Raw genomic sequence first — 18243 nt, 5'->3', positions numbered from 1 at the left:
AACCAGCATCCACCATTCCCGCCAAGAGCCGCATTTCCCAACTAGGGTCTGTGTTGAGCCATTGAGCTGCATGTTGCAATTGAATGGCATGATATTAGGGGTCCAAATGTGGGACCTCCAATCCCCCGCTGCATACGTCCTGGTCAGTGTGGCCAAAACCACTCTGCTATGTGTAATGGCTGTGTTGAAAGATTTAACAAGACCATGAAGGGCATGATCGGTAGACTTCCTCAAAAACTCAAAAGAAGATGGGATGTCTCACTTCCATGCCTGCTTTTTGCCTATTGGGAAGGGCCACAGAAGGGAGTGGGGTCCTCCTTATTTTAGCTTCTGTTTGGGTTTCCTGTTGGGACCACTGTGCCTTGTGAAGGAGGGATTGGAGAAACCTCTTGGTGAACCTTAGCAAGATATAGTGGACTATGTGCTTGGCTTTTGCTCCAGGATGTATGAGTACGTGGAAAAAGCAAGCAAAAACATTGAGGACAGCCTAGAGCTCCAGAAGCTCTGGTAATGCCAAAAGGCTGCTATGGTTGAGTTCCAGCCAGGGCAGATGGTGTGGGTTTTTGGGCCTGTGGCTCCTAGGGCTAGGGCTCTGCAAGGTAAGTGGAGTGGACCCTACCCTGTCCTAGAAAGAAAAGGGGCGGTCACCAACCTGGTAGATTCTGGCTCTGACAGGAGTCATAAGAGGGTCAACCATGTCAACCGCCTTACACCCTACTATGACATGGCAGATGTGACCATGCTCATGTTTCCAGATGAGGATCAGGAAGCAAAGAGTGAACCTGCCCCTGACCTGTCCAACAATCCAAAAGAGGGGTCAGTGAAAGGTGCGGTCTTGTCAGACACCCTACCTGCCCATCAGGAGGCTGATTGCAGGCAAATCCTAAATCAGTTTAATGAGCTCTTCTTTTTGACCTCTCCCCAGACTAGCTGGTGTGTCCATGATGTAGACGCTGATGAAAGACTACCTTTCGAGAATAAAACATACAGGCAGACTGAACATGTGAAAGAGAGCATCAAAGCTGAAGGAAGCATGATACTGGAATTGGGAGTTCTAAAGCCTTCTGAGAGCCCCTGGACCTGCCCAGTTGTCTTAATCCCCAAGCCTCATAACCAGGATGGTAAGAAAGAAATTAGGTTTTGTGAGGACTATTGGGGCATGAATGCTGTGACCAAAAGCAATGAATACCAAACTCCTTGGGCAGATGAACTTATTGACAGGTTGGGAGCAGCCAAGTATCTGAGTATGGTTGATCTCACATCAGAGTACTGGCTGATAGGTTTGACTCCAGGAGCTAAATAAATATCTGCATTTTTAACCCTAGATGGGTATTACCAGTTCACTGTAATGCTCTTTGGTTTGAACAATGCATCTGCCACTTTTCAAAGGTTGGTGAACTAAGCCCTTGCTGGATTGGAATCCTTGAGTGTAGCCTTTCAACACAATATTGCTGTCTTTAGCTCCACCTGGCAGGATCACCTGATCCACCTTAGTAAAGTATATGAGGCTCTGAGAAGTGCAGGCCTCGTTATCAAGGCATTCAAGTGCCAGATAGGGCAGGGAAAGGTTGCATACTTGGGTAACCTTGTGAGTGGAGGCCAGGTTCAACCCTTACAACCCAAGATCTAGACCATTCTGGACTGGGTGGCTCCAACTACCCAGACTCAAGTGAGGCCTTCCTTGGTTTCCCTTCGACCATAGGAGGTTTGTGAGGGATTATGGCACCATTGTGGCACCCCGCACAGAACAAACTTCCAAAAGAATGCCGACAAATAGTGAACTTGACTGTGAGCTGTCTAAAGGCTCTTGAAACGCTGAAGGAAGCAATGTGCTCTGCAGCTGTTCTGAAATCTGCAGATTATGTCAAGCAATTCATTGTGCAGACTGATGCCTCTGAACATGGTATAGGAGCAGTGCTATCCCAAAAACATGACCAAGGTCAAGATCAGCCACTGGCTTTCATCAGTAGAAGGCTAATCCCCAGGGAACAGAGTTGAACTGCCATTTAGATGGCTGCCTGTGCTGTGGTTTGGTCCCTTGAGAAGTTTATGTCCAACCTGTTTGGCTCTCACTTCCTAGTTCAAACAGACCACAGGCCTCTCCGATGGTTAATGCAAATGAAAGGTGAAAATCCCTCATGGCTAAAGTAGTCCATCACCCTACAGGGAATAGGCTTTGAAGTGAAACAGAGACCTGGGACTGCCAATGCAGATGGACTTTCCAGGTTGTCCCATTTAGACGATGTTAAATGGTATGCTATGTTAAAAATACTTATAAAGCGTGCGTACACCACAAGGTTTCAGTTCGCTGCGGACAAGGGAGTCCTGCCGCTAAGTGATTCATTCGTAAGTCTGGCGAAAGAGCCAGGTCTTTAAGATTTTCCAAAATTGAGAATATGATATCATCGATCTAATGTCCTGAGGGAGAGAATTCCAAAATTGAGGGGCCAGAACCGCAAATCTTAGTTCCCCTAATGTCTAGTGTTTAAAGGACGGAGTAGCTAGAGGATTCCAATGGGAAGACCTAAGATCCTGAATGTGGATATATCTCTAGACCCTAGTAAATACAGACACTGGGCAGTTGCCATGGAGAGCTTTAAAGAGGAGGCACCCCAACTTGAATGCACTGAGTTAGACTACCAGAAGCCAATGTAACTTTTTCATAAGAGGGGTGACATACTGCATTCTTGGCTGGCAATAGATTAATCTAGCAGCCTGGTTTGGCACTAGTTGCAGTCTTTTAGATTGATATGCCGGAATGCCAAAGTAAAGAGTTAGTGTAGTCAATTTGAGAGATGGCTAAGGCTAAAGCAACTTGGGTAAGAGCTTCAGTAGTGAAAAATCTGCTGTTCCCCAGTAATGGGGAATCTTTCATAGATTCACATGCTTGAATTATTGCCTGTCGTCGAAGTGGGAGTCCCAAGGTACATAGAATAGCGATAGCATAGCGAAAGCATAGTTAAAAGAGCAATAGGAAGTATTGTAACATAGACGTTTACAGGAAAACACGTGTCACTTTAATAACTTGTCCAAGTCATTAGATATGGCCCAAACTCCAACCAATCAGGCGACAGCACCCTCTGGAACCTTCTCCTCTGAGGCTCAGGCTCTCAGATTTTCTACTGCACGTCGTGTGAAGGGAGTCTCCCTGAGCTTTGCTCTGTACCTCTACCTTTTCTCTTCAGAAACTCTTCAGAATATCTTCACTGCTTTGTCTACTACAAAGAGGTCACTCATCAGACACTATGAGTCTTGTGGGAAACTCCGGCTTCATTCCGAAGACCCCCACAAAAATTTGTATCTACGGCCTCCACCCTGAAAGTCAGGTGAGAGATTGTAAAATTCTACAGGACTTTCCCTCAAAAGACTTTAAGAGGCAGAGAGGGACGTCTACCTCTGTGGTTACAGAAACTCACGACCAAGGATAACCCCTTATCAGGTGTTGAGAGTGATTCCGCTCTCAGGACTGTCATCTCTAAGAAGAGGGCTAGTGAGGCGGAGATGGTATCTACTAAGGTGCTCAAGAAAGACCACACCTCTACTCATGAAGGTCAGACTTCTTCCTCAAAAAGGGCTCCTGCTCCTTCTAAGGGACTACCTGTGCCCTCTATGCCTCCGATATCTGTCTCTAAGTCTCAGGCATCTAAGTCTCTTCCTGAGACAAATTTGCCTAAAAAAATGGGTCCCTTGTCGACGAAGACTTCCGTTGCCACTGCTACAACGACTACTTCCACCTTCTCTTCTCCTCAACCTACAATGATTATGTCATCAAAGTCCTCTCCATTGACGTTTGTCATGGTGTCGGTGAAGCCTCGCTCGTCTGCCACCTCCCTCACTTCGTCGTCAATGAAAAAGAGGACTGTCTCCGGTCGGTCGTCGACAGATGCCTCTTCGCCGGCGAGACAGTCGATGGCTCTCAAGGCTCTACCTGCTTCGTCGACGGATGCCTCGATGTCTGTAACGACCTGACATTCCCAAGATCGGGGACAGACACCCACAGAACACAAAACCACTTCTTGTGAGTTTCAGGATTTATTGATAGTGTGCAAGGTAGCAGGAAGTATATACATAGAATGTTATTTTGAATTCACCAGGTCTGTATTCGTTACCCCATTCACAGCGCTGGTGTTATGCACCGTCCTCCGCAAGTACAACGGTCCCGTTGTACGCCAACGGAGGGCACTGTGCTAAAAGCGGCCGACAATGCCGTTCGATAGTGGTGAGGGGTCTTGATCTCTGACGTTGGGGTAGCAGACGTGAGGAAGGTGGGAGTCGCCCAGCCGGGTTCTCTACCACTCTTTCCTTGGGGATACGGGGAGCAGCCGCTCTACCAGTATCTCAATCAGGCGATTCTCGCTGCTTATCACCCAAGGACCAAAAGAGAGAGGTGGTTGAGAGCAGCCGCTCGATCAGACCTACCTCTGGATGCTAGGACCGTGGAGACGCCGCAAACTCCTCCCGGAGTGCGTCTCAACACTAATCCCTGACTAGTACAAGGACGGGGGCTGGGAGCTACGGCTCACACCAACCTCCGTTTACCTGGCCTCCGAGAAGACCCTTGGACCGGGCTGGGAGCAGCCGCTCCTACCAGCCTCAACTCGGGATCCTGAGCCGAGCCTCGCTGACTCGTCAGAGTCAGAGGACGCTTACGCGCTGCAGACCACTGTTCCGCAAGTAACAGAGACACGGGGCGTTCCTAACTCCGTTCTCTTGAAGATCCTTGATAGTTTCAACAGTCTCTGCTCACAGAGCGCTCTGCTTCAGGATACGTCGGCTTTGGAGTCTGAATATCCGACACGGCGTCCTTTCCCTTTTCGCCTATATAGGCGGTCCTTCATGTTATGCAACACGTCTATAGGTGTTGCGTAATCTCGCCGCGCTAGGCTTCCTGGGATTTGTAGTCCGCTCTGCCAGCAGCGCGCGACAACGGCAAAGGCATGACGAGGGCAGGAAATCATGACAATGTTGAAGGTTGCCTCGTCATTGACGGGTGCTTTGTCGACGATTGCTTCATCGGCGGTTGGCTTGTCGGCGGTTGCCTCATCGACGGTTGCCTCGTCGACAGCACAGAAGCTTTTTCTTACGGAACTTCAACCACGCTCTTCGTCGTTGACCGCTGAATCGGTGGCGGCATCCTCGGTTCCACCTTCAGCTTTGATGTGTCTAGTCCTCTTGAAATCTTCAACAAAACTTTTGCCGCCTTCAGGAACGACGGATGTTTCCCTACTTCAACGTAGGAACTCTTCTTTGGGTCTATTGCCAACTCAACCATCACCAAATCTTCCTGTGTAGCTTTTGACTATGACGCTAATGAGGAGGATTTGGAAGAGGATGACCGGTTCCGTACTGCTCGTACTCCTTCCGAGCTTCTCATCAAATGCCAAGATATTGATGATGACCAAGGATATGATTATTACCCTGAGCCTAATACTCAACCACCACTTGAGTATCCAGCTGTGCAGATGCCCATGCCTCTCATCTCTAATTTGCAACATATGCTTGATTACTACTGCTGTCGATTTCCTCCCTCGGAGTCGGCCTCATCTGTCCCACAGATGCCTCTTCCTCTGCCTTCATCGATCATCGGGCCAACCCCTCCGGTGGCATCAGTGTCTCATCACCCGGAGGACGCACACACAACTGACGACGACAGAGAAGGGGAGTGGGTGATAGATCCCTCCTTACTGAGTAGGACAATTATCAAATTCATACTCTGTCACCTTCCACTCCAATTCCTGTTGAATTTCATTTGACTCATCTAATAAGAGGGGGAGCTGTTTATATTAATCAATGCACTTTGTCCACCTGTTATAATTCTGTTGAGGCTTTCTGATCCCCTGCGTGGGACCAAGTGATGGTGTAATTTTTGCCTGTGGACTGTGGAAAAAAAAATGAATGAACACATTTTTGACATAAATCAGGTGGCAGGCCAAGGCTCCTCTGTGCCTTGCAGCAGCCGCCGCACGAGCAGCACCACAAGCGACTTAGCGCCGCGGTGCCGGCAGCGTCCGTTCCTGCCCCCAAAGTAGATCTGTAGAACTTAAAGCGCCCGTATAACCGGACGCGGGTGAAGCGGGAACCGCTCACAAAACAAACCCTGGCAGTCGTCCCAGGCTCCGCTCCGCTTGCTCGTCAACTCCTCTTCGGCTCTGCCCCTCGGCTCTAATCGATACGCTCTGCACTCAACGCCGAATCACAGGCCGACAACAAATGTGAACACCAACAGAGGGAAGAATTGTGTGTTTCCCCCAGTTGGTGAAAAAAACCAGCATAAGTCTTGGCTGCTTCTGCTGCACCCAGAGTCTTATGCGTCTTTTCAGTCTAATTTTTCTGTCTGGAAAAAGATTGTGTCCTGGTTTTCTGCACCCAGTAAATCCAGGTGCAGAAAAACCTAACAACTGATAATCAAGTGGAATAAAATAAACACATGAAAGTCCGCCTTCATTTCATTGCCCTTGATTCATACTCCGGACCATAGTTGAGGGATATGTTTAGGCATAGTCCTCGCAGCACACAATAGATTTGCTTGAGGCAGAGGCCAAAACTCAAAAGTCAGGAAACCAGATACAAGTAGGTGGTAACTCAGGGCAGGGGAAAATGCCTGTTGTCCGTGCAGGAGTCATTCCGTTCCCAGAAATCTGCATTACAAATTAATTAATAGTATATATTTTTTAATATTTGTTTGGTGCCAGTCCATATGACTTTCAGAAATGCCTTTGGGATTCTATGTTGCAACTTTATAGGGTACATGTATCCTTTGTGAGCTTAATAAAATGTTGAAAATTCTACAAATCCTCACTCCTACATCCAATTACTCTCATTCTACCATTCTACACTCTACTCTGTCTGAAAAACAGCTCAGCATTTTAAAAATTCTGCATTGATTTGGCTTTTAAATTATATTTTTGGAAATGCACATGTATTAACTATTTAATTTTAATACTATAGGTGATTGAAATTACGGACGAAGAAAGCAAGATTTGAATGTCAGTGCCAGAAGAAGGATTATTTTGAAAAACTGAAGGACATCCAGCATTCTACGTTTAAACAATTTCCAAAAATCTAAGTGTGGCGAGGAAAGTACTATACCTGTAAGTGAAGTCTCTAATTTTGCATTTCATTAACCCAGAGCAAAGCCATATCTGTGCACACAGCATCAGAAATAATGTAGAAAGACTGCTTCAGCATCCTCATCTGAAATATTATCAGAAAGACAAATTGCCTAAGCATGACAGAATAACGTTCATCTAAAGCATCATGTAATTCTAGAGAGGAAGCACACACTGCATAAAAAGTTACAACTAAAGGTTTCTTCTGCATACCATCAAAGAAAAGACGCTGAAAGAAGACTCCGAAGCTGACACGTTAACAACTAAGAGATTGGAAAATCGCCTTTGTTCAACAACCGTTTTAACCAGTTATGCAAGTTTGAGACTATCTGCCTCGGGATATAACACCTTGACCCACTCTGCTCACTCTTGCGAAAACCTTAAAAATTCACCACTTTATTGTGTTAATGACCATCTCAGATTGTTTCCTTTTTATTGTGTACTGTTCTGTAATTCTATGTAAATCACCTCAACATTATCTGTTGTGCAGTAGTGATATGTAAAACTGTTAAATATAAAAATGGATTAAAAGAGCACAGTTGCGCTATAGCTAATGTAAATAAATCCTCATCTTCAGAACTACAAACCTTAACCTTACCCCAAACATAGAAAGGGTAGAAGGAACTGATGTTCTGCGACTAATGATCCACAATAGTACTGTGCACGTTCTAACGCCTTCAGTTACTGCCATTACATCAGAGCAAAAAGGTACTTATCAGTTTAATCATTAAATATCAGACTAACACCTTATTACTGCATTGCTAAGAACCTATACAAATCGATTTGAGAAAAACTTCAGTCACAAATTAAGTTGCTGCAGGAGAGGCTATAACCTAAAAACTATTATCTGCTAGGAAAATTTCAACAGGTGTTACAGGACTGCTTCCCGACATTTTTTGCTCAATTCAAGTGTTGAGAAATTTACACACAATTTCTTTTAGAGATAAGTGCTGAACATTATCTAAACAAGCCCGACTCTAAAATCGAGGCAAAATAACCGAAGTTGGGGAAAAAAGTTACCTGTGTCAAAAAGATACAGCCATAAATCTTATCTCACAGAATTTGACAGAATGCACACAGGGGTAAACCACTTTCAGTGCAAAGTATGCCAAAAAGTTTCAGGCGTAAATCTTATCTCACTGAGCATATGAGAATCCACACTGGGGGAAAACACTCTCCGTGTAAAGTATGCCAAAAAAGTTTCAGGCGTAAATCTTATCTCACTGAGCATATGAGAATCCACACTGGGGGAAAACACTCTCCGTGTATAGTATGCCAAAAAAGTTTCAGGCGTAAATCTTATCTCACTGAGCATATGAGAATCCACACTGGGGAAAACACTCTCCGTGTAAAGTATGCCAAAAAAGTTTCAGGCGTAAATCTTATCTCACTGAGCATATGAGAATCCACACTGGGGGAAAACACTCTCCGTGTATAGTATGCCAAAAAAGTTTCAGGCGTAAATCTTATCTCACTGAGCATATGAGAATCCACACTGGGGAAAACACTCTCCGTGTAAAGTATGCCAAAAAAGTTTCAGGCGTAAATCTTATCTCACTGAGCATATGAGAATCCACACTGGGGGAAAACACTCTCCGTGTATAGTATGCCAAAAAAGTTTCAGGCGTAAATCTTATCTCACTGAGCATATGAGAATCCACACTGGGGGAAAACACTCTCCGTGTATAGTATGCCAAAAAAGTTTCAGGCGTAAATCTTATCTCACTGAGCATATGAGAATCCACACTGGGGAAAACACTCTCCGTGTAAAGTATGCCAAAAAAGTTTCAGGCGTAAATCTTATCTCACTGAGCATATGAGAATCCACACTGGGGGAAAACACTCTCCGTGTATAGTATGCCAAAAAAGTTTCAGGCGTAAATCTTATCTCACTGAGCATATGAGAATCCACACTGGGGGAAAACACTCTCCGTGTATAGTATGCCAAAAAAGTTTCAGGCGTAAATCTTATCTCACTGAGCATATGAGAATCCACACTGGGGAAAACACTCTCCGTGTAAAGTATGCCAAAAAAGTTTCAGGCGTAAATCTTATCTCACTGAGCATATGAGAATCCACACTGGGGGAAAACACTCTCCGTGTATAGTATGCCAAAAAAGTTTCAGGCGTAAATCTTATCTCACTGAGCATATGAGAATCCACACTGGGGAAAAACCTTTTCAGTGCTCTGAATGTCAGAAAAGGTTTAGTTTCAAACTGAGTCTATATCGACATGCATTAACCCACTCTGTGGAAAAACCTTACCAGTGCGCTGAATGCCCAAAAAGATTCAACCAAAAATCTCATCTCACTGAACATATGAGAATCCACTCTAGGGAAAAACCTTACCAGTGCTCTGAATGTCCAAAAGATTTAAAACTTAAATCACTACTAATGGCACATGTGAGATTCCACACTGGGGAAAAACCTTATCAGTGCTCTGAATGCCAGAGATGTTTCATTGACAAATGGAGACTCACTAAAAATACAAGGACCCACTCTTGGGTAAAACGTTATCGGTGCACTGAATGTGACAAATGTTTCAGTGAAAAAAGCAGTCTCGCTCAGCATATAAGAACCCACACTGGGGAAAAACCTTATCAGTGCTCTGAATGTTACAAATGTTTCAGCCAAAAAAGCAATCTCGCTGAGCATATAAGAATCCACACTGGGGAAAAACCTTATCAGTGCTCCGAATGCCAAAAATGTTTCAGCCAAAAATCTCATCTCACTAAACATATGAGAATCCACTCTGGGGAAAACCCTTATCAGTGCTCTGAATGCCAGAAAAGTTTTTGTAAGAAACAGAGTCTATCTCGACATGCAATAACCCACTCTGTGGACAAACCTTATCAGTGCCCGGATTGTCAGAAATGTTTCAAAGACAAAAGCAGTCTCACTCAGCATACAAGCTACCACTCTAAGACTAAGGAAAAACTTTATCAGTGCTCTGAATGCCAGAAATGTTTCGGTAATCAAAGCACTCTGACTCAGCATACAAGAACCCACACTGGGGAAAAACCTCATCAGTGCACAGAATGCCAGAAATGTTTCATTGACAAAAACAGTCTCACTCGGCATACAATAACCCACACTGGAGAGAAACCATATCAGTGCACGGAATGCCAGAAATGTTTCAATGAAAAACGCGATCTCACAGTGCATATAAGAACCCACACTGGGGAAAAACCTTATCAGTGCTCTGAATGCCAGAAAAGGTTTTGTTACAGACAAAGTCTTTCTCATCATGCAATGACCCATTCTGTGGAGCAACCTTATCAGTGCTCTGAATGCCAGAAATGTTTCGGTAATCAAAGCACTCTGACTCAGCATATAAGAACCCACACTGGGGAAAAACCTTATCAGTGCCCTGAATGCCAGAAATGTTTCCGTTTAAAAAGTAGTCTCACAAAGCACATAAGTACCCACACTGGGGAAAAACCTTATCAGTGCTCTGAATGCCCAAAACGTTTCAACCGTAAATCACTTCTAACTGTACATGCGAGATTCCACACTGGGGAAAAACCTTATCAGTGCTCTGAATGCCAGAAACAATTTAACCGTAAATCACTTCTAACTGTACATGTGAGATTCCACACTGGGGAAAAACCTTATCAGTGCTCTGAATGCCAGAGAGGTTTCAGTGACAAAATGAGACTCACTAAACATACAAGGACCCACACTTGGGTAAAACGTTATCGGTGCACTGAATGCAACAAATGTTTCAGTGAAAAAAGCAGTCTCACTCGGCACATAAGAACCCACACTGGGGAAAAACCTTATCAGTGCTCTGAATGCCAGAAATGTTTCAATGAAAAAAGACATCTCACGTTGCATATAAAAACCCACACTGGGGAAAAACCTTATCAGTGCTCTGAATGCCAGAAATGTTTCAGTATAAAAAGTAGTCTCACACAGCACATAAGAACCCACACTGGGGAAAAACCTTATCAGTGCTCTGAATGCCAGAAATGTTTCAGTATAAAAAGTACTCTCACACAGCACATAAGAACCCACACTGGGGAAAAACCTTATCAGTGCTCCGAATGCCAAAAATGTTTCAGCCAAACATCTCATCTCACTAAACATGTGAGAATCCACACTGGTGAATAAAATTATCAGTGCTCTAAATGTCAGAAAAGATTCAGAGGTAGAGATGGTTACAAGCGCCATAAGAAAACACACTGTAGGAAGGTGGATATCTGACTATGGTTACCCCCAACTTTTTGCCTAGTGTTTAGCTGGTTTTCGACTTAGTTGGCCTGGGATCCTGCTATTCAGGGCCCCAGGCTATCGGCTCTCTCCTTAAAATGGACTCCATGTACCTTAGGTACATACACAATTGGATATTGGTTCACCTTATGAGTCCCTGTATAGTGTACCCTAGGTACTCAGGGCATTGGTGCAACCAAGGCCTACCAGGGGCTGCAGCATGTTTTATGCCACCCCTGGCTGGCCACCCAAATAGACACAACTGGCTGATCACTCAGCTGGGGCAAGGTCGTGCAATTACCCCTTGCTTAGGTGTAGTATTCCTATACCTACATACATATAGATACATAGTAACCTATAAGTCACTCCTATGGCAGGCCTTAACAATCCTGAAGGCAGAGTGCTTGGTTATATGTGAGATGGTGCTCTAGCATGAGCTGAGCCTGTCTGCAGCGTTCGGAACTACTTCCTTATAGCTGTTCTATGATATTGCCATACTATATACTCTTAAGTGCATTATAATCGTCGCGGTTAATGCTAACTTTGGTTTGGCTTTATCGAAACATGTCGTGTAAGGTGTCATACGCTTTGGAATACTACCCCCTCGCCAATTCGGGAGACGGGGTTAGTATTCCACTCTTCTAGACGGAGAAGACATGTTAGTTCTGACGATCACGGTTAAAGTTAACCAGAGCCCCAGCGTTACAAAATGAACGCTGCTGCCCCAGCCACAAGTCTGGCCTCCTGCTGCTGGGAGTCCTTCCAGCTAGGGAGGCCTGGACAATAGGTTTACTGCCTGGAGAGGTGCGAGCACCGCCCCATACAGGAGTTTGTGTATTAGGACAGGGAGGGTTGAAAAGAAACTCACTGCCTGGAGCACTCTAGGTGCTCCATGCATACCCCAGTTCAAACCGGTTGCTGGGGCAACCCTGCCCCAGCTCTGGCGCGAAACTGGAGAAAGGAAAGGGTGTGTAACCACCCCCCTTCCTGGTCCCACCTATAGGAGGGACCTAGTAGGTAAACCAGCCCACTTTAGTTGTATAAAGATAGGAGCTGACCCAGGAGACTTTAGATTAATCCTGGAATCGAACTGAAGACGAAACTCTGGACCCTTCGACATTCACCTGAGCTGAAGACTGAAGAATCTCCCTTGTGGCCAAGGAGTGACCACCCTGGGCAACTAGGCACCATCCAGCGACTTGAAGGCTTGCTTTGCCCCCGTTCCCGCCGGAACCCGAGCGCAGTGCCTAACAAGATCCTGACTCCCTGAGCCCTCTGACCCCACTGCACGACTCCAGCACAGCTGAGCACTGTGGACGGCGTTGGACCTTGTGGACCGGACATCTTGAAAAGTCCTTCTTCTTGCTACCAGCGCAGCTCCTGAGGCATCCTCGAAGCTGTGCACTGGGGACTGAGACTTCCCGAGACTGAGCACCACCTGCACCGAAGATCAGCCCTCCGCATTCCACGTGTTCTGCGTGGGGCCCTTCTGTTTGTGTTCTACTCGACGTGTTGTCCCGGTTGCTGGCCAGTTGGCTAGTAGCCCTGAGACGACTATGCTTTAAGAAATCCATCGCTGGTCTGGTTGCTCCAGACTGGCACTTGCTTCCCTGAAAAGGTGAAGTACCTCAGACCCTCCTGGCCTGCACCAGAAGCCTTTTGTGTATTTATTTATTTATTTTGCATATTTATAGAGCGCTCTAATACCCGGAGGTGTCCTGGCGCTAGAAGGATAGACTGGTGTGATGGAGCGTACTTACTGAGTGAAGAGCCATGTTTTTAGACCTCTTCTAAAGGCCATCAGATTCTGGGTTTGTCTGAGCGCAAGTGGAAGTTTATTCCAGGCCTCAGCCGCCCGAGAGAAAAACTCCTGCCTCCCCAGCGAGCTTTTTTAATTCTGGGGACCGTAACCAGAGCCAGTTGTCCTGACCTCAGGGTTCTTGCTGGTTTATGCCAGCAGAAAAGTGATTTCAAGTGCCTCGGGCCCGTATCGTGGAGGGCCTTGAAGACCATACATACTGCCTTGAAAGTGATTCTTTTACGGATGGGCAGCCAATGTAGCTTAGCCAGCTCCTGAGATACCGAGGCAAATTTGGGTGTGTCAGTGATTAGGCGGGCGGCTGCATTTTGCAGAAGTTGGAGTTTATTAAGTACGCTCTGCTGGGCGTTTAGCATCAGGCTGTTGCAATAGTCTAGGCGTGAGAGCACTAGACCAGTGACTATTGTTTTCCTGTGTTTCTTCTCAAGATAAGGTAACATTTTTCTAATGGTTTTGAGTGTGAAGTGGAGGGAGGAGGAGAGGGTGCTCACCTGGGATTTAAAGGTCAGGGTGGTGTCCACCAGTATACCGAGATTTTTCACTTTGTCCACCGGCTCGGGGAGAGGTCCCATTTCGTCTGGTCACCACCTCGGGGACCAAAAGTTGTCTCTGGCACCAAAGAGCAAAACCTCGGTCTTTGAGGAGTTTAGCTTAAGGCAGCTTTGTGCCATCCAGCGACCTACTTCAAGCATGCAGTTTCTGAATCTATCGGGTGGGTATCCTGGGTGGGTTACCTTTGCTTAGGCTTGTTGGCTCCGATCTTGAAGTCGACCCCTCCTTCTGCGAGAACCTTCGAGGGACAGCTCCTCGCTAGCGCCTGGCCGTCCTCGACCCCTCCTGGTCCGCGTGGCTGCAGAGACCAGCTTCACAACAGCACCTGATTGCTCCTCGACGACGTCTGGTTTCTTCCTGGTTCCACCCGGTCACTGGCTAGTGACCTAGACTCGTCCCCTCTGCTTTTAGGCCCTTTTTCAACTTCGATCCACCCTTGGATCCACCCGGACATCTTCCTCCTGGTCGCCTGCAGCATCTTTCTTCACGGCTCCATTGGAATCAACGGCGAAACCTGACACACTTTGACACCTATGCACCCGCAGCCCGTGGGTGAGGTAAAGCGAGTACTTCGGTGCTCCTGTAGGGATTGACTATCCTAGAGTCCAGATTTGCTTGTAGTTTCCTCCTATCTAAACCGGAAGTGTCCTAAAACTATAATTACTTACCTTTTAAGTTCCCATAGACTTTCTATTGACTCCCGCGTGAGTGTTCCGACTCTGCACGCGCCGCCTGTGGGCCTCCTACTCCTAACCTAAGGGTCAGATAGTGTAGCCCCAGCGATGCCCTAGGCCTTCTCCTTTCACAAGTCGTGGTTCTTATACCACTTAAATTAGTATATAGTTTTACACGCCCCTAGGGCCTAACTGTAAATTGTGCTATTTAAAGTATTTCTAAGAGTAACTTGTTATGTGCTTTTGCCTCTGTCCTCATAAAGAGTTCAGAGGAGTGTGTTAGTGAATAAATACATATATATTTTATATATATCCTGTGTGGTGTCCTTTCATTTGGTATTCAAGGGGTTACGTATGGTAAAACAGCTGACTTTACACGCCCTCTAGAGTTATAGCCTAAGACTGCTCTGTCCATGTTACCCCTAGGATAGCTGGTCTATAAGGTGTCACGTGTTTGTAATTATACCTTCACACTGTGTTAAGTTAGCATGAACGTTTTACAAGTTTAAAAGCCATTTTCCCTTTCTGCTGCCTCTGCACACGGCACATTATGTTATTACAGCTTTTCGCCTAGTTGCATATTTTGCTTGACGTGAGAATAACAAGGTTTGCTTGATAATCTATGTCTGTACAGTGAGTGCCGAGGCCTTCAAGGTTTTTCAACACAGTGCTTGTTGTTCGAGTTGATCAGCGCACGGTCTAGACATAACACATATGCAGCTGTGGCCAACTTTGGGTTTGAGCGGGTTTAATAATGCACTGCACAGAGAAGTAAAACACACTTGATGGAGATTCGTATGCTGAGTGTTGGTGCAGGAGATGATGTGATCCGTTTCTGCTAAGACCAAGAGGTATGGGTCTGCCCTTCTAAACCCAAAAGAGACCTTCTTTAGATATAATATAATATACTGGCTAGGGAGGTTAAACTTAGGTTTAATGTAATCTTTTACTATTAGCATTTTGACATGCATTCTCCTTTTGTATTTTATGGAATAGTAACAATGCTGATAACCTTGTTTTTGATAATATGTTTCCTTGTATTATCTAAGACACTGCGCTTAAGAACACGGCATTAGAAATAAACATTTCAAAATTGCACGTGTCTTCATTTACTCCTCGTTCTGGACTGATATGTTGGTATGACGAAAGAGTGTTCATGTATTCCACTTTACCTGAGGTGTTCTGAGTTCATGTTCTGGGTTTTCTAATCATTGGGGATGAGAAAGAACCAATGAGACACTGATTGCTAGTCTGGTAGGAGATTTTGGATACTGAGGTGAGTTTTTGGCACACCCTCATTCACTGATGTTCTGGGTCTCTATGCACAGTTCTGTATAGGTACAGAATCCCTGCTACAAAGGTTGAGTTTACAACCATCACCATAAGGGTTGTTTGGACTTGTGCAAGGTGCTCACTAGAAGAGTGAACATCATTTATGTGTGTTCTGAATGTCAGATAAGGTTTAGTCTTGAATACAATGTCATTTCACATGAGAATTCACACTGGACTAAAGCATTATACAGGAGGGGAAAGCCAGAAATGTTTTACTCAGAAAGGAGATCTCACTAAACATGAGAAATGCATCCACACCAGGTGAAAAGTAAGGTGTATCTTGAGTTGCAGAAAAGCTTCTAACAACCTGACTTTACATGAGAGAGCACATATTGTAGTTGCAATAGAATTCATCAAGAAACTCTGCATGATAACCTAGGCTGCCCGCTTGCAACCTCCAAAGAAATTTCAGGCCTGGAAATATTTTTCATTGAAACAGAATCCACAATTTGAGTATATGAAAGTTACAAAACTCTCAAGGTCTTTACTTTACACAGAGAAGTGTTAGTGCTTGCAAAAATCAACTAATTGCCCAAAAAATCACAATAATAATGTCTTAAATTTTACTCCATCCAAAAGGTTTCGGCTCACCCTTGTTTCTTAACATATGACTGATATCTATTTTTTCATGATAAGATTAAGCCTATGTGGAGTTCTTCAGTGAGGAACTCCGCAAAGTGACAAAAAAACTCTGGCGGTCTACGCGGAGTTCTGCAAGCAGCGGAGTGCGTAAGGTTCATGCAGTTTGTGGTGATTTCATCCCATGTCGGAGGATCATTTGGCCTTTCTCTTCCAGGAAGTTATGGATCTCTTTGTCAAGGGAGCTATCAAACGCATCCCTGTGCCAGAAGTAGGTCGGCGTTGCTACTCCCACTACTTCTTGGTACCCAAGAAGAACAAAGGCCAGCATCCTATCTTTTTCCTCAGGGACATCAACCGCTTCCTCTGAAAGGCGAAGTTCAAGATGTTAACCTTGGCTCATGTCTTGTCTGCCTTCGACCCTGGAGATTTGATGGTAGCGTTGGACTTACAGGACACTTAATTTCACTTCCCCGTCTTGCCTGCCCACTGGCATTACCTACGGTTCACGGTAGGCCACACGCATTTTCAGTTTACCACGCTCCCCTTTGGCCTTACCAGCCCCCCCCCGGGTGTTCACGGAAGGGATGGCGTTGGTCGCAGCTCATCTGCGCAGATCAGGGGTTCCAGTCTTCCCCTCTCTCGACGACTGGCTGTTGAAGGTGAGCTCGCCCAGGCTGTCGTCTCCCGCCACCAGACTATAACGGACTTCCTGCATTTGCTGGGGTTCTCAGTTAACGTGCTGACGTCGCACCTGATTCCCTCCTATAAGCTCCTTTTCATCAGAGCGGTTCTGGACACAACACAGTTTTGGGTCTATCCTCCCTGTGAGCAAGTCCAGGATATTCGGGCTATGATACCGATGTTTCAGCCTCCATCCCGGTGTTCTGTGAGAATGACCCTGAGGCTGCTGGGCCTCATGGCCTCCTGCATCCTGCTGGTGCATCATGCCAGATGGCATATACGTGCTCCGCAGTGGGACCTGAAGTTCCAGTGGGCGCAGCACCAAGGGAATCTTTCTGATGACTTTCAGATTTCGGAGGGGACTCCAAGTTAGTTGCAGTGGTGGTTCACAAACCAGGATTGGGTCAAGGGCAGATCCCTCTCCCTTCCCCAACCTGAGTTCACAGTAGTAATGGATGCGTCACTCCTGGGTTGGGGCAGCCATATGGGAATGGTGGAGATCAAAGACCTCTGGTCTCTGGCGGAGTCCAGGCACCACATCAACCTTCTGGAGCTCCGGGCGATTTGTCTTGCACTGAAGGCATTCCTTCTTTCTGTCAAAGGAAGAGTGGTGCAGGTGTTCACGGACAACACCACCGCCATGTGAGACTGTAACAAACAGGGCAGGGTGGGGTCGTGGACCCTATGTCAAGAGGCTCTTCGCCTTTAGACATGGCTGGAACATCAGGGCATATCTCTGGTGGCTCAACGCCTAACAGGTTCACTGAACGCCAGGACGGACAAACTCAGCCTCCAGTGCATGATGGATCACAAATGGCATCTTCACTCGAAGGTGATGCTAGGTCTCTTTCAGTAGTGGGGAGAGCCTTGGTTAGATCTATTCGCCACCGAAGAGAACGCTCAATGTCAGCAGTTCTGCGTGTTAGAGTTTCCAAGACGGCTTTCGCTCGGCGACCCTTTTCGTTGCGAGTGGAGTTGCGGCCTCCTGTACCACTTCTGCCAAGATTGCTGAAGAAGATCAAACGCGTTCAGTCCTGGTACCCCGAACCCTTGAGCATGGTCAACGATCCTATTGTTAACAGATTTTTGAAGTGCATTACTCTTCTCTTTCCTCCTTCTCCTTTCGTAATGCCCTAGTCAAGTCAAGTCAAGTCAAAAAGATTTATATAGCGCGCTACATACCCATAGGGTCTCAAGGTGCTTGAGGAGGGCTGGGGAATTACTTGTCGAATATCCAAGTTTTAAGTTGCTTTCTGAATGCTAGGTGGTTCTGAGTAAGGTG

General features: G+C 45.9%; 1 protein-coding gene across 2 annotated transcripts; it reads left to right on the top strand.

The window, feature by feature from the left end:
- The first annotated feature begins 8214 nt into the window (after positions 1 to 8214).
- Positions 8215 to 11449, top strand: LOC147737326 (uncharacterized). Of its 2 annotated transcripts, none has more exons than XM_086934660.1 (2): positions 8215 to 8315; positions 9152 to 11449. In XM_086934660.1, the coding sequence occupies exons 1-2, from the start codon at positions 8215 to 8217 to the stop codon at positions 11220 to 11222; spliced, it is 2172 nt and encodes a 723-aa protein (XP_086790786.1). In that variant the 3' UTR covers positions 11223 to 11449. The 2 variants fall into 2 exon arrangements, with proteins under 2 accessions (XP_086790786.1, XP_086790793.1); XM_086934667.1 differs by lacking the exon at positions 8215 to 8315 and having other exon boundaries at positions 9177 to 9848; positions 10863 to 11449.
- Positions 11450 to 18243: the final 6794 nt, after the last annotated feature.

This window comes from Lissotriton vulgaris, chromosome 1_1 (genome assembly GCF_964263255.1).
Source record: "Lissotriton vulgaris chromosome 1_1, aLisVul1.2, whole genome shotgun sequence".
In the NCBI taxonomy this organism is placed as follows: domain Eukaryota; kingdom Metazoa; phylum Chordata; class Amphibia; order Caudata; family Salamandridae; genus Lissotriton; species Lissotriton vulgaris.
This window is presented reverse-complemented; position numbering and strand designations above follow the sequence as displayed.